Source organism: Macaca thibetana, chromosome 12 (assembly GCF_024542745.1).
Source record: "Macaca thibetana thibetana isolate TM-01 chromosome 12, ASM2454274v1, whole genome shotgun sequence".
Lineage (NCBI taxonomy): Eukaryota > Metazoa > Chordata > Mammalia > Primates > Cercopithecidae > Macaca > Macaca thibetana.
This window is the reverse complement of record NC_065589.1, coordinates 50801741-50823940: the sequence shown is the minus strand read 5'-3', so window position 1 is coordinate 50823940 and position 22200 is coordinate 50801741. Positions and strand designations below refer to the sequence as shown.

Sequence of the window (22200 nt, the reverse complement as noted above, 5' to 3'; positions counted from 1 at the left end):
AAAATAAAAATGTAGAATTGAAAATCTTCAGTCTGAATTTTGTTAAGATTAGATCAGATTATGCTATCCAAATGAAACAATTACTTCTATCTAGAAAATAGAAATTTTATGACAATATGAAAAACACTTAGAATGAGGCATATCCATATCTTAAATCGTTGTCAATAATAATCTCTTACAATTCCATAGTGAGTTATATCTGAAACATAGGAAAAAGGAAAAAAAAAAGAGATATAGATAAAATCTTTATTTTACAGATCCTCAGAGAAGTTAAATAACATTTATAAATTTAGCAGCTAGGTATAGAATTTAGTTTTTTTGATAATTTGTCCCATGTATTTTTCACAAAACCAAAACATTTCAGTAGGAACTAACAAATCACATATAGAAATAACATTCACAAAATAGATTATAAATAATTATATATTATTTCACCAGTCTATATCAGAGGGAGTTACCTCAGTTTTTCTTCTAATGACTTTTAGCATAAAACTAGTGAAGATAAAAAATAAAACAACTGTTCCATCTTTCAGAGATAGCCTGTTTTCACAAAACATCGTAAGTTTTCTGAAACATTAACACAAATTTATCAGACAATTTATTAACCAACTCCTCCTTCTTAGAGGTACTCCTCCTTACTTTTAACAGTAAAAGAGGAATGGTGCACATACTGTATGAATAGGTAGTAGTACAATCTAAGACAGAAAATAACATTGCTGTGAAAGTTATTCATTTGTTTCAATACTACAGTAATTACTGTAGCAAAGCCTTGCTCGTTTATCATTTCCTGTTGTCTTTGCTATTTTTTCAAGCTGTCTTTTTAAACAAATATCCTCATTGTCCTTGTTGCAAGACCAATAACTTTATTTCAGTAGGTAAGACAGCACACCAATACAGTCAGGTCTATTCCTGTTCCAAGGAGGGTCTGTTACTGGGAGCCACCTAACAGTATTGCACATTCCTGTCCTCCCCAGAAGAATGTGACGAAGTGTAGCTGGGTACTAAGTTGCCATTTAAGAACCTCTTCAGGTTCCCGGTCTCTTTGAGCTATGAAAGTTTTCATGAATACTTCAGTTCTAATGGCATACCAAACATTTTGTTCCACGAACAACACAACAGTTTTAAAAATTGCCATTGAGTGTTTATTGCCATTGAGTGTTTTAATAGAATTTAACCAGTTGGTTTTAAATATATTTCTATGAGCCAAGGCTTACAGAAATGTATAAAGAGGAAGTGCCCAGATAAAAAGAAGCTTTGAAATGGTTGCTATTGCCTCCTTAAAAATCATCATTAAACAGTCTTTCAAACAGTCAGTGTTTGGCTCAGTAATTTAGTCAAAATTTGTAAGAAGAGCTAAAATGAACAAAAGGATGACATGGCTTTGAACAGAAGAAAAGCAGGGACCCAAGTTATGCAAATACTAGTTAGGAATACTGAATAAGATAAGCGATCCAATTATGTCTATGAGACTTTCCTCAATAACCTATAACTAAAAGAAAAACAACTTCTTGAGCCAGAAGAATTTTCATCATTCTAATGAGCCTTTGTAGAGACAGATATTGCTTCTTATTTGTGAAACCTCACATTTCTATTTTGGGACAACTATCATTTTTTAATTTTATTTATTTATTTTTTTAAGCGGGGCCAAGTGCGGTAGCTCATGTCTGTAATCCCAGCATTTTGGGAGGCCAAGGTGGGCAGATCACGAGATCAGGAGTTTGAGACCAGCCTGACCAACATGGTGAAACCCTGTCTCTATTAAAAATACAAAAATTAGCCAGGCATGGTGGTGCATACCTGTAATCCTAGCTACTCAGGAGGCTGAGGCAGGAGAATCGCTAGAACCGGGGAGGCAGAGGTTGCAGTGAGCTGACATTGTGCCACTGCACTTCAGCCTGGGCGACAGAGTGAGACTCCGCCTCAAAAAAAAAAAAATAAATAAAAAAAGTGGGGTAGATGTGTGTGTTTGAGGCAGCAAAATGAAAAGAACCTTGGGCTAAGCTGGTGATCTTCATTCTGGGATTTTATCTCCTTTTGGGGAACGGGAGAATTAACGAATGATTAGGCGCCCAACTCTGTACTCCACAATGCCTCCTAACTTCTAGACCTCATCTAATATGTACTTTCCCCTAATCTCTAGCACCAAAAAGCAGAATTTTAAACACAACACGATTGGCATTCTGGCTGGATAATGTTGTGCTGTGCATTGTAGGATGTACAGCCGTATATCTGGCCTCTACCCTCTAGATGCCAGCAGTACTTACTCCTGCCCCTTCCCCAGATAATCAAAAATGTCTTCAGATATTGCCAATGTCCCCTGAATGGGAGGTGCCAGGGAAGTGAGGAGGAGGAAGGTTCGTAGAGGGAAAATTGCTCCAGTTGAGAACTGCTGCCATAAGGTGATGGTCAACAATTGCCCCTCAATCATGATTTCTGAACTAAAGCTATATACTTTGTTATAGAACTTGAAAGTTGGAAAGACAACATCATAATCTTACTTTCTTTTTACTTTTTTTTTTTTTTTGAGACAGAGTCTCACTCTGTTATTCAGGCTGGAGTACAGTGGCATAATCTTGGCTCACTGCACCCTTGGCCTCTGGGACTCAAGCTAGCCTATCACTTTAGCCTCCTGAATAGATGGGACTACAGGCACACGCCACCACACTCAGCTAATTTTTGTATTTTTTGTACAGGCAGGATTTCACCATGTTGCCCAGGCTGGTTAATCTTATTTTCAAATGTTACTGATGAGAAAACAGGTTCTCAGAGGCTAAGTAACTAAATTTAGGTGAATTAGAATAGAGATGAGACTAAGTCAAAAGTTCTGCATCCTATTCAAAGCTCTTTCTCCTACAAAATGCTGTTTGTAAGTCATTGGCTCTAAAATCCAAATGAAATTAAAAATATGATTATCCATGTCATTGGAGAATAGCCTTGTAGAGAATCCAAAACAACAGATAACACACATATAATTTCTAGGTGATTTTGGAATGAACTAAAATGAGCCTATTCCAGTGGTATTATTTTCCCGATGATTATAATGATGATGATAATCATGATTATAATGAAGATGATAATGGTTTTCTTAGGATAACATTACAATTAGCTGTGTTTCCTGAGTACATATCAATTCATGGCAAGATGAACAGCTCGGAAGTATGCTAAGCTGCAGAAAACAACCAGCTTTAAAGTTAGAATATAGCACTGACAATCTTCTTAGATACATAAGCATTAATAGCTGCCTATCACTGTTGATCGAATGTTAGGCTTACTCTTAATTTTTCTACGTATAGAAGACAATGTGGACACTTTATTAAAACCACCTTACAGATAAGTTTCCCTGGTCTGCCTGTTGGTTGTTTCTCATGCTTTATAGCTATATTTCATTAAAAATCAAAAATCAATAACCAAAGGCATATGTGCCAGCTGTAGGGAATGAGTGAGTGGCTAGGGGTGTGAGGATAGCTCAGAGATTATTTCAAACAACAGAAAACCTTCAACTTCCCTGGTGCTCTTTAAATAACAGAAAAGTAAATAGGAAAAAAATGCAGTGGTGCAAGATTTGTAGAATAATTTTGACAGTACATGAACAGCCAATCTGCAGAAGTGGATTTGGATGTGTACTGCCTGACAAAACACTGATCGCTTGTTGGTTTAAAGTCTATAGACTAATAACATGGTCTTTCTGGAATATTTAATTTCTAGAGGACAAATGGAGCTTGATTTTAGTCTTCATTTTATGAATACTTAAAAAAATATTGACTTTTTAAGCTAAACAGACATTTATTTTCATTAGTAAATGAAATTTTGAAAGACATACTTTTGGGAGCGAGTTTTCTAACATATGACACACACAGCTTTCAACCTCAGAAAATGTGAAAGAAAGATTAAAGGCAGAGTTTTTTTTTTTTTTAAACCGTGTGAAATATGTTTTACAGGAACATTATGTAATGCTATCAAATATTGATAATGCATCAATAACTCTGCAGAAATGCAGGATAATTAATACATTCATTCTGTCTGTGTTTTATAAAGTTAAACATTAACAGTGTCACCATAAAAGGCATTTGCTAGCATACATGCTGATTTACCATAGGAAAAACTATTCTCTTTTCTTTGTTATTGGCCAAACCTCTTTAAATTATATGTTAAAAAATGCCTTTCAAAGTTAACTTTGTGTAAAAACATTTGCAGGTTTCCCATTGCAGAAGGACAATGGGAATCCAATAAGGACTGAGATATACACTAAAATGGTCATTTCTTGGGGGCTACTGAGCTAGAGACCCCAGAGGAGCTCAGGCTTAAAGTCATGAAACGGCTTCTGTGAGACCAGGCCTCAATTTTATCCTGATTAAATTTACTATATCTGAGAAAACAGGTGAACTGGGTGGGAGGCTACCCAGAAATGGAAACTCAGACCAAGGATGGTCAGGTCAAGAATGTTAGAGCAAGTTCTGACAGTTGGGGAGGAAGTCCTAGCCAAGAACACTTATATATCCTAATTTGAGGGCAGTGGTATCTCTATTGTGTTGACATTTGCATCAGGCTGTTTTAGCTCGATGCCTTAAACATTGAAAGAATATACGCTCTTGTTAGGCTCACCAAGTAACCTCAGTATAACTGGGCTTCTCAGGCAATTCAACTCTAGGAAGAGAAGACACTGGCCAGAGGATGTAAACTGTCTGTGAACATTAACATTTCTGAGTGAAAATTTAGATATCTGAGTCTACAACTGAGAGTGATACCTGCCTCGATCATGAATTTAGTCACTATGCAAAGTATAATTCTGGCATTATCCTGTCCAATTCTCCATCTTGCACCAAATCATCACACCCACAATGTGCTGCCCTTGTTGCTTCTCGGCCCTCGATTAAGCTCATCTCTCTGTCCCCAACTTCCAAAAACTTCCCAAAGCTCACCCAGAACTGTGTTCTAGAATTGGCAAATTCCCTTCTAGCCTCAGATGCTTCTATGAAATTCTCACCTTTCTTCTTGCATAGTGAAACACTAGATTTTTCTGTGTTTTTTTTTTCATTTTTCTGTGGAACCCCCTTCCACCCTCTCACAAAGTGGCTGTATTTTCTACCCTCCTCCCCCGCACTTCAGGACTCACAGGTGGAGTACTGTCCTCCTTAATCCTCATTACTGTTCCTAGATTACTAGGCCACACTTCCCTCAAGCCTTAGCATTGATTTCTACATTCTTGTTATGCCTGGAGTTTGGTCCACAAGTTTGGTTCCTTTTGATTACATCCAAGTTCAAAAGAAAAAGTGTAAGTGTTTTCTGAATGAACAACTGGAGAAAACAAGCTACAACCATGAGACAAATAGCTGTTTAGAAATGTCACTTCTTTGAGAGATTTTTGTTGTATAGATTTTTTTTTTTTTGAGACGGAGTCTCGCTCTGTCGCCCAGGCTGGAGTGCAGTGGCCGGATCTCAGCTCACTGCAAGCTCCGCCTCCCGGGTTTACGCCATTCTCCTGCCTCAGCCTCCCAAGTAGCTAGGACTACAGGCGCCCGCCACCTCGCCCAGCTAGTTTTTTGTATTTTTTAGTAGAGACGGGGTTTCACCGTGTTAGCCAGGATGGTCTCGATCTCCTGACCTCGTGATCCGCCCGTCTCGGCCTCCCAAAGTGCTGGGATTACAGGCTTGAGCCACCGTGCCCGGCCTTTTATAGATGTTTTAAGACATTTTTAGTTGATGATGTTTATATATAGTTTCAAATCACTAAGATGTGAGAACTGCATTTTTAATGCTCTTAATAATGTGGGCTTATATATTTGGGGCATGTCAGACTCTTTAACAAAAGCAGCAAATCAAAGTGCTCAGAATAGAGTGTGTGTGTGTGTGTGCACGTGCATTGTTTTTGTTTGAGATGGCTTAAATTCTATTTACTAGGTTTATGGAAAACATTGTGCCTGGAAATTATACCGAGCATTGGGATATATCCTACTCTTCTTTAAGCTTCATACATTCTACCTGCACTTACACTACTCTTCCTAGGAATGGAAATAACGTAAACTTGAGGTAAAAAGATAAATTAAGGTGGAGAATTACGGCATTTTCACTAGCAATTATCTAGATGTCTGAACTCACAAAGCTTTTATCTCTTTGTCTTCCATGCTAAATAGACCTGTCTTTTCTTCACTGTGAGTTCATTAAAAACATTTGTTTTGATCTCTTTGCGGGGTGTGTGTATGTGAATTACTGACATATGAACATCAACATTTCTGAGTGAAAATAATGTTTTACATAAACAGAAATAAATTTCCATATACCACATTCCTTTTGTAAAATAATGACTATGTAGGTCCTCTAAACATATGCACTCGAGTAGAAGCGATTGACTTTAAAGGTTACATTCAGGAAAGCATATGACGTCGTCATTCTGCAGTTGTGTCATAAGCTATGTCTTCCTACTGAATTTCTATTTGAATTTCATGTTGTAATAATCTCATGATCATATTATTAATATTTTATGTGATCTAAATATACCATACATAAATTTTGTTGACTGGAGGAAAATCAGAAAATTTGCTTTGTGAATATTTAGACATGTTAATGTGCTGAAAACTTATAAATAAGTATTCAATAAATATTTCTTTATAGATGAATTAAAAAGTCAGCCAAGGTATCTTGCAACAAGCTGTTATATGACTTGGGCAGAAAAAATAATCCAGAAACTTCTTGTAATTGTATGAGTCCATAAAGGATAATATAAGTATAAAAACTCTGAACACATATCATACCGACAGATTATATTCCATAAAATGTGCTCTATTTCCCATAAAAATCAATTCTCTTCCATTTTCAGACCAAAAGGAAAGTAACAACAATAGCTAGCTTGTTAATTTGCTTGTTAATGCCTTATATCATGTCTTTTAATTTAAACTTCAATCCTTTGGAAGTAGACTTATTATCTCCATTTAAACAGATCAAGAAACTGAGGCTTCAACTGATCAAGAAACTGAGGCTTCAACTAATTTAACAAGGTTAAATCACCACGATAGCATGACCAATGTTTAAACTCTGTTCCCTCTAATCTTGTGGTTACAACCACTAAACCAGCTGCTGCACACTTATGGCAGAGAAGAGTAGATAAGTAACACTGCAAGGTGAACAATTTGTTTCAGAAAGGAGCATTTCAAATAGGAAAAAGTGCACATAAATGATGCAGGATGTGTTTATGAACTGGCGCATAAATATAAAGTTTTCCAGAGTGTCTACCAGGGCCCAAGGCAACTCTTCAGTGGAAAATCTTCATCTGTATTGCAAATACCATTTCTGTGTTTATCTATAACCATGAACATAACATAATATTACAGATGACTGGCTACATGATTTTACGGGGAAAACAACTAAAGCACAGAAGTTCAAGAGAGCAGGAAAAATTGTGAGTTAGAGTTCACAGAAAGCTTTATGAATTTTGCAGCACTCTAATGTAAATCCCAGAGGGGAAAATACTTGCAATGAGACACTTTCCCTCAGAAATCTTGGAAAAATCTTGACATCTTAATTCATTTCCTAGGCTTAAATATTCTAGGCTAGTCTGGTGGCACTGTAATAGCCTGGGCAAACATTTTTATTTATTTCACTGTTGATACCAATATTTGTGCTACAAGCTGCTGTCTGCATTTGCTGCTATTTATTTATTTCCTACAGATCAAATTATTGGCCCAGACAAAACATGGTTTCTGGTGAAGTGCTCCTTGTGTTCATGAGCAAATGGAAAAAGCTTCCATTTTAAATGTAGGTTTTTGCCACATGACTGAATTAATTCATATTATAAATATGATATGAAATCATTTGATATTCATGCCTGTATATGTAGAGTTGAGGCATAATCAAGGCAAATATTAGGTAAATCAAGCAAGCACCCTATTTACACAGGTAGGCAGTCAATATGTCAAAATACCGTGTCCCGTTCCAGCTCAGCCACTTAGCTTCTTTGAGACTCAATTTTATTTCCTCTAGTATTTGTACGCTTGGTGCTTTACTGGGTTGACATAGAACACATGAAGCAATGTGAGTGAATCTTAGCAAAGCTATGATGTATCAAATATGGCTAAAAATTTTTATTTTGTTTTTTTAAAATTTTATTTATTTATTTTTTATTAATGCAGGATTACTCGGTAGCAAACACTTTCCTCTTGCTTTCTCTTCCCTATGTGGAAAAATAGGAAACAGAACAAGGAAAAATTTAAAAGCAAACATTATATCACTTATAGGATGTGTAGAATATATAGACGTAACTCTTTTGAGCATCTCACAAAACGTAACATCATGATGAAATATTTTTGGGTCTGGAACTGCCAAATGGTGAACCCTCAGGGTGCAGAGTCGGTCCCACAGCTGGGACTTGTTAGGTAGTGACACTTCTTCCCTGGTTCTCAAACTTGCTGGATTCTGGAATTAGCAATGATGGTTTTAACCTTAGTTCTATCACATACTCTTTTTACTACTCTTTTTACTTAATCTCCCTGAACCTCAAATCTCACCTGTCAAAAGCATATAGTATCTCTTTCACATGTCCGTTGTGAAGACTGAAGGAGACAGTATATATGAAAAGGCTTTGTAAATTGCAGTGGCTTCTACAGAGAACAATTATTAGGACAACTCACTTAAACTATCTAGATACCCTTTCCAGAGGTCAGCTCCCTCTTAATGTGGAAAAATGGGTTGATGGAATATTACTAATAGGATGGATAGAATTTCGCTTAACTTTTTCTGATTTCTGTCTTCCATATTTCAGACCTGAGATTAATGTATAAATTATTGCTTGAAGATAAGGAATGGAAATTTTCCTAAAAATAAATATTACAAGAAATAATGAATTGCCACAGTATAATGTTCAACAAGTAAACACAGGAACTCGACGCAGGCCTGTAGCTACCCTCAGAGCTAGGGAGGCCCTGTCTCCCTTCTGAGGACATGAAATCCAGGACTTAACGTTTTTCTTGAACAGCTACTAAAAGCAGGGGAAATATCTTGTCCCCACATACATACTATAATCCAGCATAGTCTTTATCTTAACTTTACTCCTGTTCCTGTTTAACCTATGTATACATGAGGAAAATAAACTAAACATGCTCCTCATAGCCATTTCCTCTGTAATTTATTTACTTTTTCCAATTTGGAAATACCCATAAATGAAAGTCATTACTTTAGTCTGTCATAGAAACACTGTCCTTGAGTTATACATATTTTAATTCTATGCTCTAGGATGTTGTCAAAAATTGATTTTAAAAATTCCCAGCCATACGGAGAGCCTCTTGGCATATTTTGTAAAAATCACTGTTGAAGATTTTATTCATTTTATGTTTTTCGGTGATGCCTTGTAGAAAGATCTATGCTAAATAGTTCCTTTATAATTTAACATAGAGAAACTTTGTCTTTCATCTCTGAACTTATTTTTTGTTTCTTTTTTATCAGACAATAAAAATCTAAGTTTCATTTAGCAGACACCTATGTTGATTTGTTCACCTTTGTAAACCCCAGGACAGGGGCTTGCATGTTGCAGTGACTCTGCAAATATTTGTTGAATGAATTGATTCAACCATAATTTCTTCTTTTGTGTTGGTTGCAAAGAAACTTAGGGCTAAATGCAGTAACTGTAATAGTCTATGTTGTTGGTATATTTATTTTCTTTAACAATTCTGATTTCATGTTTTCAATTTCTATTTAAACAACTTCAATTTAAACAATATGGAAGAAAAATGTATTTTAATTATAAAACACTGCAAACTCTGAAAACTGGTATAGGATGTCATAAAATAAAAAATATTTTATTTTCTAGATAATTAAAACCAGTATCATCTGACTTCATTTTATAAAGTATCTAACAACTTATAAAATTAAGTACATTTTTACTGGAAAAAACATAGCCCTTTTTTTGAAGCATGAACAAACTTTTAGACAGAAAACACAATCAGAAAATATACATAAATACTGGATAAAGAAAAACAAATAGTTGAACTTCATTTTTTTTCCCATTAGAAGACATGAGGGGTATATATATACACACACACACATATACACATATATATGAAAGACAATGTTGCAAATTTCAAGAGGTGTAAAACATTTGCTATTTAAAAACTTCCCAAAGGACAGTTTAATTTTAGCAATTTAAAACAATGAAAAGCCTGGAAAGCCCTAGCTTCGTGGGTTTGTAAAATCTGTGTTCCCTGAATCTTTCTGTGGGTGTACAGACAGACTTAAATCTAAGCCCAAGTCTTATAGTGATGAAGGGAGAATAACATTAAATGGCCTGTTTAGCTCATTTGACAGGTATCCTGTCACTGGGCTTTGAAATGAAGAGATCCAAAGCCCTTTATTCAAAACTCAGTAATGCCTTGGGTCTCATTAAAGGACAGAGGGTAGAATAGAGACCCAAATCAGATGCAACCAGAAAGTAATAGTGGCAGGGATGATTGAGCAAATTCTTTGGTTTCCTGGTGCCGACTACATTTATGTGCCTTTGAGGATCATGGAATTCAGTCTCTGAGCAAGTCTGCCACACTCTAGTATACTGTACATATTAGTCTTGTTGAAGGCATTGCTCCCTTCGTTTGCATTTTTTGCACGTTTTGGTAATTCACCTCCTGCTGATCCTTGCTGGGATCTCTTTTAACTGATATTAAAAATGAGATACAATTAATTTATTTTAAGAGTTAGGCTTTCTTTCAAGAAGATCTCCATTTTCTAATCAGAAACATGTGTTCCTGTATTAATGACTCTTAAAGTAGGCTCAAACAAAAAACTGGGAGAGATAAGTAAGGGTTTTTAATCTATAGTATTAATGACATATAAGGCAAAAATAAGAGTGTGTTAGATCCTTACTTCCCTCTGGTGGGAGAGTCCGTGAATGTGTGTCTAACACGGGAAGTGGCTATGACATTAAATGAGCTGTGAGCACACAGCAAACTTTGAGGGATAGGAGTCACACAGTTCCTATTTTCCCTCCTTGGACAGATTTTAGCATGTGAAATAGAAATTAAGAGGACAATGACACATAGACTCTCTATTTGGTTCCTTTTAGTTTTTTCCAAAGTTCGTGTTCCCAAATTCAGGAAACTAAATACTATTGGAAGCTTGGAAATGTTGAGGAACATGACTATTACTTAAATGATTTCTAAAGAGGGTGTATATTGTATTCTAATGAAACCATTAATGAAGATAAATATATCTAAAATAAATGTCTTGAGAATCTTAAAGTATGCAATCAGTGTTTAACCAGGAATTACAAGCTTCAATTGACATTATCTTTGTTCCTGTCTTAAACTTGGATTTCAACAAACATGTATTTTTAAAATTTACTTTTATCTTAAAAGTTTTTCTTTAAGAGTTTTTAAGATAAATCTGACATCAAACTAGAAGATCCTGGACTACACTGAGTGACAGAAGAATTTTAATTTGCATGTATTAAAAATGTATTTTTTTCTTCCGATACCCAATAAAGTAATAAGATACGAAAAACATGCCAATTAGGAACAGTGACACTCAACATTAGAGATAATCTGTTTAAAACCAAATCCATATATAAATACTTTTTGGAATAAAAATTCAATATCAAATCTCTTTGAAATGGGCAAAATGTTAACATGCAATATAAATGACTTTGAGAGACCAGTAGAATCTCTCATGATATTTATGGGAACAATTTTATAAATGCATATATATTTGTATAGTGACACAGATCAACTTGAAGAGTTCTTTGTTTCAGGAACAAAATTCTCAGGGAGAGGCTTGATTTTTCAATGAGTACAAAGACGGATGGTTCACTAAAGAAGGTATGCATAAATTCTACATTTTTGAATATTTTTCCAAATGAATTAGTTTGCAAAGTAGGAATAAAGGTATTTTAATTGCAGTTAGTACCAGTGGCTTATAACACCATCAAAATATAATAATTGTTTATAAAAATATAAACAATTTAAATTTGTTTTCATTTAAAATTTAAAATATATACAATTAGCCTCAGACTTTGATTTTTCATTATTATCTTTTATTATTTTTAATAATATTTCTGTGGATCAGCATATCACAATGTACATTCTTGGAAACATTAATACTGCAAAACATGCTGCAAAATGTGTTATCAAACAACTTTGTTAAAAGCTGTGTATTATAAGGAACTATTTATAATTTTATTAGATATGATCATAGTATTGTAATTTTGTTAAAAAATTATTGATTTTTTTTAAGATGCATGCTATTTGTGAATGAAATGATGAAATTTCCAGGATTTGCTTCCACATATTATGAAAATAGAGGAAAAGGATAGGGGTGAGGACAGGGATGGGTTAGCCATGGGTTGGTGTTACTGGACTTGAATGATGAGTACTTGTGGGTTCAGTATGCTATAGAGCCTACATTTGTGTATTTTACCTTTATTTGAAACTCTCCACAACAAAAAGTAAAACAAATAAATAAAAGATGCATGTCTCTTAAATATTTTATAATGAACAAAAGAGCTGTGAGAAGTTCTGGGTAGAAGATCCGTTTGTTTATATGAGCTCTTCCAAACTTATAGACCACTGAACTATTCTTTTCAAGGAACATCTGTAAATATCTCTCCTGGACACTTTAGGAATGGCTACATAATAGTAGAGCCAATGTTTTTCCATGTATAATTGTCCATGATAATTTCTGTCTTATAGCGCATAAAAATTCCATCTACATATTGAAAAACATTAAGATAAAATGTGGGAAATGTTTAAAATATCTTTTATTTCCAAATTCTAAGAGGTTTCAGATGTCTATAAGTATATTAACTATTTTTTTTCAGTGTCATAGACATTTATCCTGTTGTTAAAGAAAACAAAATTTCAGAAAGAAAGAATAGATGGTAGTAAATATTTTAAAAGATAAGAAACTACTCTTTTTGATTGAATATTTGCCATAAATCTAGTTATGATTGCTTAATATCTAAATGAAAAGCTCTGCCTGAAAACTTCACATATCATTATCAACCTATATAATATTATTTATATATTTTATCCCAAATTTCTATAACATTTAAGTATCTGTTAAAATTTCAATTGCATACACATGAATTATTTCTCACTCTAGAAAAGTTAGATTAGCTAGAGACATTCTTCAAAGTGAAATAATTGCTAAATATGATTTATATTTTTATATAAGGTGCTTTATAATTTTGCATGTCTGAGAAACTACATTTTAGTTTCAAAATAAGCTAAGGAAATTTACTATTAAAAAAACCATATATACATTTTTAACTTTGCATCTAAATAAGACAACCTGCATTACTGTTTGTAGCAGTCCTTTCTAGCTTTTTAGAGACTAGCAAAGTTTTCATTGTTGACCTTTAACGAAAATTTAAACAAGAACACTTGCATTTATTACAATATATTGCCAAAAATTGCATTGATTTCCACTGATGCTATTAATTTGATGAATGTTTTGTTATTTGTACCATTTGCACAGTCAAAACAAGCTAATTATGTCTTAGTGACATTTTTGACAATTGCTTTAACTCTGGCAAAAAAAGTATGTCTTCTTTGCTTGAACAAAAAATTACTCTTGCCTAATGAAAGCTTGAACTAGGCAAGAGAAGACTAGCACATGTTAGAAGTCTTGCAAGTTTCACTTTGGAATAAGTGGTAAACAACCATTTCCCAGGCCTCTCTTTTAATAGAAGAGCTCACATTTTGTAGAAGAAAATATTATGTACCTGCATAATCTGTTCTTGCATAATGCCCATCTTCAGACTTAGTAGTTGTAGTTGTGTTATCTGTGTTAAAAAATTAACAATACACATTGATTAACTGTTTCCTAAATATCTAATATGAAACTTATATATTTCCTCCAACAATATCTTCATTGCAATTAAGGAATTTTTACAACTGGAGTTCTAAGCAACCTGTATACTAAGACAGATTTACAATGTCAATTTCTGTTTGAGAGCAAATAGTAAAATGAAGAGAGCTTTCTAAAGTTTGAGAAAAGAAGAAGATTCATAATTATAACTGAGAAAAATTGGGCAAAGGAGTAGCAAATCAAAAACTAAGAAAATGCTTGTTTCTGAACAAGAAAGAAAATAGAACATTCTAGTACCTTTTGCTTTTAAAAATGCATTTTAAATATTTGTACTGAATCAATACATAAATGAAGTGATTTGTTTTTAGTTTCAAGGATGTCTAATAAATTCTTAGATTCGTTTTAAAAATGTCTTTGACTTTCTTTTTTCCCTTTGCAAGAAAATTGTCTGCTATCTTGTGAATATTAGCTTCTGTGTTTATGGCGTTGTGACAATACAGTTCCATTGTATAGAGACAGATCTGGACGGTTGCTGAGAGCCCCTCAAAATCCTATAATTGACAAAAATGCTACAGTAGACTCTACGATCCATTGTAAATAAGAACTGCATTTTGAAAATGGAATAGCTGCCTAATAAGGAGTTTTCTTCACTTTTCATTTTTGCACAAAGACTAAAAACATTCTTCGAAATGAATTTTGGTATGAACATTACCTTGACATCGACCCAAAGACATGACTTCAATTTTCTCCTGTTTCTGACACGATGCTTCTTTGATTTGACATGCATTATCATAAGATTTCCCATCAGAAGCACAGAGGGGATTGAAGTTGGTTTGAGAACAGTCAATATTACACACACACCTAAAAAAACCAGAGAAATAAAAACATGTAATATCAATAGTGTTGTTACCGCATTATAAGTAAAATACAAATGAAAGAATTGCTAAGTTGACAAAACGCAAGTTGGCAAAATTGAATTGTATCCTTCCAGGGAAGTTCCTTCACTTTCCTACCTGAGAAGAAAAGAAACACAGAACTAATAGAAAATAATTCAAACAACTGAGCAATGGATAAAAAATGAAAAGGAAAAACTCAAAAATGATCATGAGTTAATCTCTGCCCTGGAACTTTAAAAACATGTACATAAATTTCCATGCTGATGTCTGCAGAATAGGAATAGGCTGAGGTAGTCACGAAACTCTGCTTTAGAGTTTTCTTAAATTGAATCTTACTTTCTTCTTTTTTTGGGATATTTGACTGGTTAAAGCTTGTGGAAAACTGACTCAGAGGACAGGTCAGAGAAAGCAAACAAGTAAATTATTGGGCATGCAATCAGGAGTTGTATTTCTTTGGCATAAATAAGAATGCACATAAAATGTACTAAATGGTAATCTTCAGTTGTCCTTAACATTTTGGGGGGGGAGCCACAAAACCCTTTGGAAAAATGAAAGCTATAGATCTCTCCCCAGAAATATCCATGTTCATATAAACAACGCTTCTGTATAAAATTTCAGGGTTGTCTTGGGCCCCTTTAGGCATATCCTATGAAACCCCTTCCCAGGTATACAGTGCTATTTTTCTACCCCTCATTTTAAATAATCAAATAATAAATACAAGTTGATTGCCACTCATGATGTTAATATTTTTCTATAATCTAAATAAAAATTCGGTGATTTAATGAGAATTAGGTTACCTAAAGAAGAATTAAACATTTTAAAGAAAATTTTACATGATTGTTCCTATGTCATTATACTTCTCTATTGTATTATTCTGAATATTGGGTCTTGTGTGCTTTTTGGTGTGTGTGTACAACCATATTACAGCTTTAGAATATAAACTCATATTTCACATTTTTATTAATATTTATGTTGTTTTATAAATAGATTATATGTTTCCCAAAGTCATGAAGCATACATTTTTACTTCTGTATATCTTACTGAGAGCTAGGCATACAATGGCAAGCAGGTTACTACATGCTAGACTCTCAACATGTATTGCTTTATTTAATCCTCACAACAGCTGTTTCACAGACCAAAGATATTACATAAGGTTAGACACTGGTAAATTGTGGAATAAGGACCCACTCATAGATTTAGTAAGCTAAAACCCAACCCCTTCTCTCTAATACCACAGACTGTGTTATTACAATCTCCTGGAGAACTTTAAAGTATACGGATTCATAAGCAGATTTCTGGGCTCCAGTAAATCTAGGGTAGCTTCTAACATTCTCTATTCTTAAGTAGTCATCCTGGCACCAGACTCAATTCCTGGGAATCACTGCTTGATCAGTCTGTTGATTGAGTGAGAGAGGGTTTGTCTACACACCAGTGCATCTCCGAGTGTAGCCCTTAGACCATCTGTGTCAGAATTACCTAGATTGCTGTTTAAAAATGCTGGCAGAAAATGTGCTAATGAACTTTTTTTTTTCTTTTTTTGTAAGAGAATTGCTGTAGGAATGCCTGGTTATTTTTACATTTACCTATTTAGGAACAAATAGCTAGAACAGATGGCAACCATCTCTAAACACTTAACTCATCGAGGAGTGGTGTTCCTACCTCAGCTTTGATGTTGCCATGTGATCACAAGCTACTGGAACATGACATTGCTACCTCAATTGACTCTTGGCATCTGAAAACCTGAGATCAGGAGCTGCCTATGTGTTCAAAGAGCTTCTGGTTCTTACAGAGTGGATGTGGATAAGTGACTTTGTAGGCCAAGCCTTAATCATTATATTAAATAAAAAAGGAGTGGGGAGGTTGACATTTGCATTTTTAAAAAGGTAGCTTCTTTTGCCTTCAAACCAGTTTAGATTCTGACTGTTTGTTGTTGTGTTAGACTCTAGGAATTATCTCCTTCAAGGTCTTCTATAAAGTTGTTTGTTAGCAGGAGAAAAACAGAGAGAAAGGTATGTTCTGCCATTTGTCTACCTAAATGGTAAATTAGATAAGATATCAGGGCTTTGAAGGTATCTCCAAATCAACTCCAAAGAAATTTAGAAATATATATATATAATACATTTCTAAATATATATATATATATATATATATAGACAAAAACTAATTGGCAGTTCAGAAACCCATTTGATAGCATGACAAAATGGTGCAAAAGGAATAGATATGGTGATACGGTTTGGCTGTGTATCCACCCAAATTTCATCTTGAATTGTAGCTCCCATAATTCCTAAGTGTTGTGGTAGCGACCTGGTAGGAGACAATTGAATCATGGGGGCAGGTATTTCCCTTGCTGTTCTCATGATAGTGAATAGGTCTCAAGAGATCTGATGGTTTCATAAAGGGAAATTTCCCTACACAAGCTCTCTTCTCTTGTCTGCTGCCATGCCTTTCACTTTCTGCCATGATTGTGAGGCCTCCGTACCCACTTGGAACTGTGAGTCCATTAAACCTCTTTCTTTTGTAAATTGCCCAGTCTTGGGTATGTCTTTATCAGTAGTGTGAAAATGGACTAATACAGATAGAAAGGTAACATTTGATTGAACTAGACTGGTTAGAATCAATGTTTCAGTGAAAAATTCACTTAACTTTTAACACCAAATTGAAAAATTGTGTGGAATATTTTACAAGATTCTCCAGTTGGTGTATTTATTTATTTATTTATTTATTTTCAGTTTGACTAATCTTATTTTAGTCCCACAGCTTTTCTGCTGCTGACATCCTCTCCCCTTTCCTTTCCTAGCATTGCTCACTCAAGGCCTCCTTTCAAGATTTGTTTCCTCTCAATATTCCTGGCTCTTGTTGCTGCAAATAAAGCCTTTCATGGAATAGCTAAGAAATAGGTATAGACGGTTGATGTTTTTATTCTGAGCCCAAGAGGAGAATATAGATTCATTCCTTGAGGTGAAAGTTTCCCTGGGATATAAGCTTCAGGAAAGCATGGATTATACTGGTCTTTTTCTCAATTGCATATCCTCATCATTAACCTCCATCTTTGCTCCCTACTCTATATACTTGCATATATTAAATAAATGCAAGAGTACATTTCAAAAATACTTCATGTGGCTCTCAGCAATCATTGGAAATTGAAACCAATCTATGGAGAATATTTTTCTTTTTGTGAATAAGTTGAAGAAAATTCAAAGATTTGCTAAAATGGCTTGAAAACAATAAGCTGGCCAGGCATGGTGGCTCATGCCTGTAATCCCAGCACCCTAGGAGGCCAAGGTGGGCAGATCACCTGAGGTCAGGAGTTCGAGACCAGCCTGGCCAATACGGTGAAACGCTGACTCTACTAAAAATACAAAAATTAGCCAGATGTGCTGGTAGGCACCTGTAATTCCAGCTACTCAGAGGCTGAGGCAGGAGAATCACTTGAATGGGAGAGGTGGAGGTTGCGGTGAGCTAAGATGCTGCCATTACACTCTAGCCTGGGCAACAGAATGGGACTCTGTTTCAAAAACAAAACAAAACAAAACACAAAAACAATGAAGCTTAGGGAAAAGAAAATGTTGTGACTGGATTACCAAGGACCTACCATTTCTTTGTTTCCAAAAGACCAATAAACTCTGATTACATAACCATTATTTACTGTATTCCATGTATCTATGTCTATTAAGCTTACTCAATTAGAAAAACATGCAGGATTCCAGGACCACAGTCTGAAACTCCAAGTCCATCTTGATCTCTATTTGCAGTGATTGAATTATCTTTGCATTCCCCAATGGGCCCAATACCTTGCACACATGAAACTTTCAATAACTACATGTTGAATAGATAGCTAAACGAAATGAATGAATACAATTTTACATTCTTAAAGAAAGGTTGCTATTCTAAAAGTTACTATTACTATGCCCATCTTACAGATAAGAAAATTGAGACTTGGAGAAATCTCACAGCTAGCAAATGGAAGAGCCTAAATTAAAATCTAGGCAGTCTGATGCCAGAGCCTGCCCTGTTCTACATACTGAAAGTACAAGGAAAGACAGACCCAAACTCCTATCACAGACCCAAATTCCTATCATTCACTGATTAAAGGAATCCTTTTTTTTTTTTTTTTTTTTTTTTTTTTTTTTTTTTTTTTTTTTTTTGAGACGGTGTCTCGCTCTGTCGCCCAGCCCAGGCTGGAGTGCAGTGGCGCGATCTCGGCTCACTGCAAGCTCCGCCTCCCGGGTTCACGCCATTCTCCTGCCTCAGCCTCCCGAGTAGCTGGGACTACAGGCGCCCACAACCGCGCCCGGCTAATTTTTTGTATTTTTAGTAGAGACGGGGTTTCACCGTGGTCTCGATCTCCTGACCTTGTGATCTGCCCGCCTCGGCCTCCCAAAGTGCTGGGATTACAGGCGTGAGCCACCGCGCCCGGCTAAAGGAATCCTTTGAGTAAGTAGGATTTGGAAAACAAGGCTATGTCTGCTCTTGGAATAGGTATCATGATTTTATGAATTTAAATCATATTGACTCTTGGTCCTTGTCTTCTCAAACAAGCAATCCAGACTTTTTGTGTATCACTGGGATACATCAGTGAATGTTAGTTTTAAGACATTGCAAACTAAAACCTGGTTTTAGAATTAGTAACTAATTTTATGGGCGTTAGATTAACCTATCTAAAGCATCAGTTGCTCAAAATATTTTATCCTTAAATAAAATGCTATATAAAGATCTACATGAAAACGAATATTTACACACAAATACACACACACAGACACACACACAAATGTATAGCTCAATGAACTCTACTGAAATTACAAAATTAGAGGGTTTTAGCATTAATTTTTTTCCAAGTGTCTGCTTCAAAACTTTCTTTTTTTTTTTTTTTTTTTTTTTTTGAGACGGAGTCTCGCTCTGTAGCCCAGGCTGGAGTGCAGTGGCCGGATCTCAGCTCACTGCAAGCTCCGCCTCCCGGGTTCACGCCATTCTCCGGCCTCAGCCTCCCGAGTAGCTGGGACTACAGGCGCTGCCACCTCGCCCGGCTATTTTTTGTATTTCTTAGTAGAGACGGGGTTTCACCGTGTTAGCCAGGATGGTCTCGATCTCCTGACCTGGTGATCCGCCCATCTCGGCCTCCCAAAGTGCTGGGATTACAGGCTTGAGCCACCGCGCCCGGCCTGCTTCAAAACTTTCAAAGAGGCATTTTGGGAAGTTTACATTCATGGGGTAGAGGGGGTTTTGTGTGTTTATATGAGTGAAAAAATGTGTATGTGTTGGGGGTGGGGGGTTCACACTCACCTCCATGGTGCATTTACTGCATTGGTAATTTGCCTGTTTACTGGTTTATACCTCTACCTTTCTGAAACCTTCTCAAGGGCAAGGTGTTTTACTTACCTTTGACATCCTGGTACCTAGTACAGTGCATTACAAACATCTTCAATAGATGGTTGTTGAACAAATTACTGAGAGAATGGCGGATGGTGTTGAAGGAGTTGAAAATATTCATTGTGTTGTATATTAACTGTGTGTTATATATTAACACCTAGGAGAAATAACTTTGTGCTACTTGGCAGATGTGGGGTCTCCAAAGGAGAGGTGGTTCTTGAAGAACTAAGGCTCACTGTTCTCCTTTTATTTGTGTTTCCACAGACAAAGGAAACAGGGAACAAGCAGTTAGTAATCTCGATGGCATCAAAGTCCAACTGGGACAAGAAAATGTTTTCACCAGGCAGGCTACTACTTCTCATTTGTGGTATTTGGGTACAGTTTCAGGCACCAATATAATTTGAACATGATAGCAACTTGTCAGTTTATTGCTACATTAAACCACTGAAAAACATAACGCTCTGATAAAAAGGTGACACAAGAGCCAGGTGCAGTGGTGTATGTCTGTAGTCCCAGCCACTCAGGCGGCTGAGGGAGAAAATCACTTGAGGTTAGGAGTTTGAGAGCAGCCTGGGCAAAATAGTGAGTCCTTGTCTCTAAATAAATAAATAATTAAAAAATACGTTTTAAAGATTAAAAAAGAAAAAAGAAAAAAGGTAGCAATTATCATATAACGTAATGGTGAAACTGCAGGTCACTTTAGCAGCATATGTAAATTAATCAAGGGTTTTTCTTTCTACAGAAATGAAAAGCACACATTTTTGAAAACAGAAACTATCCCTTCACTGCTTTTGGCAAATAATTGCATTATTATTCATTCCGAGAGGAGTAACTAGTTAATTATAGCATGTCACAAGTATTTTATGTGAGCCAAGGATTTGTAAAGCTGAGGACTGCACGAATGCCTTTAAGGTTTTTTGTGTTTTCTTTTCTTTTCTTCTTCTTTTTTTCAACCTCAGTCTTTTGACATTTTGACATTGCGATTACATAGATCTCTTTTCTTCTAGGCTACAAAGAAAAAGAATCAGCTTACTCGAAAATAATAATTTCAGGGGTCTGTATGTGGTAATACTACCCTCTGAAAATCCTTCAAAGAAAATTAACATTGACTGAAAACCTTAGCTCTCTGAATTATAAGATAGAAGAGAAATAGGAAATAATTTTTAAAGACCACTTGATGGAGTAAGGAACCTAAATTAGAGCAGTAAAAGGTAGCATTTAAGACCACTCATATACATTTATAACTAGCTCATCAATATTTTCGGGGGGTTTGACATTAATTTAATTCCCTGCCTCACTTGAAATTGCTCTTCCAAGGATGATCTGCAATGAGTTAAATAAGCTTCTCTGTGTATTTAGAAGTGCCTTGTCATCTGCCAGAGTGTGAGAATGCAGAACCTGGCAGCTAGCAAATTACTTATTCATGTGTCTGGTTTGTGGCTGCCCTCTAATTTCACTAGATTTTGTTTCATCTATTAAACATGGCTGTCACTTATTCCTCTCCCAAGGTCCTTGACTCGGTGTCCATTCCGTATTTTGACCACACAATATTCCCAGTTAGTTTCAAAGCACCCAACTGCACTGCAGTGAGGCTGGCTTTCTGGGTTGTTTTGGACCTTGACTGTGGTTGTTTTGTTTCTCTTGAGGGTGTCTTTCTCTGGGGCCATTATGCAGACCCTCTCTGGCCTGGCCAGTAAATGAGGTCAGAGCTGCTGTCTGTGCTCCCTGTCAGATCCGTAATGGATGAACTGCATTATATTAGTAACAGTAAAAACAGTGTGTACCTTTCATTCAAGATGCTTATGATACTTTAAGCCCATTTACTCATTAACTCTCACATCACTCCTTTTGATGGAACTTGATTATAAGTATTTTATCTGTAAGGAAACTGCAGTGCAGGAATGACTGAGTTGTGAGAGAAAAATATGAGGTAAAAGATGTGAAAATGCATCGAAAAATTAAACCCTCTATTCAAAGGGTAGAAAAGCATTGACTGGCAAGGCTAGTAAGTCTCCCATGTCATTACTCAGGTCTCAGGTGACTTTTTTTGTTTCTTTTTCAAACTTAGAGTGGGTAATCCTTTTAGTTTTGAAATCTAGGAGGAATGAATAATGCCATTCTCCAGAAACATTACCCAGGACTGCACTCAGGTTTT

At 35.5% G+C, this 22200-nt stretch overlaps 1 protein-coding gene across 1 annotated transcript in view; it reads right to left on the bottom strand.

Moving 5' to 3' along the window:
- TMEFF2 (transmembrane protein with EGF like and two follistatin like domains 2) overlaps positions 1-22200 on the bottom strand; it is a 1316754-nt gene that overhangs the window by 35966 nt on the left and 1258588 nt on the right. Inside the window, exons 7-8 of the mRNA XM_050751619.1 lie at positions 14495-14643; positions 13697-13756 (exon numbers count right to left, since the gene is read on the bottom strand). Coding sequence (XP_050607576.1) covers positions 13697-13756; positions 14495-14643 — 209 coding nt within the window. The remainder of the gene's footprint in view (positions 1-13696; positions 13757-14494; positions 14644-22200) is intronic.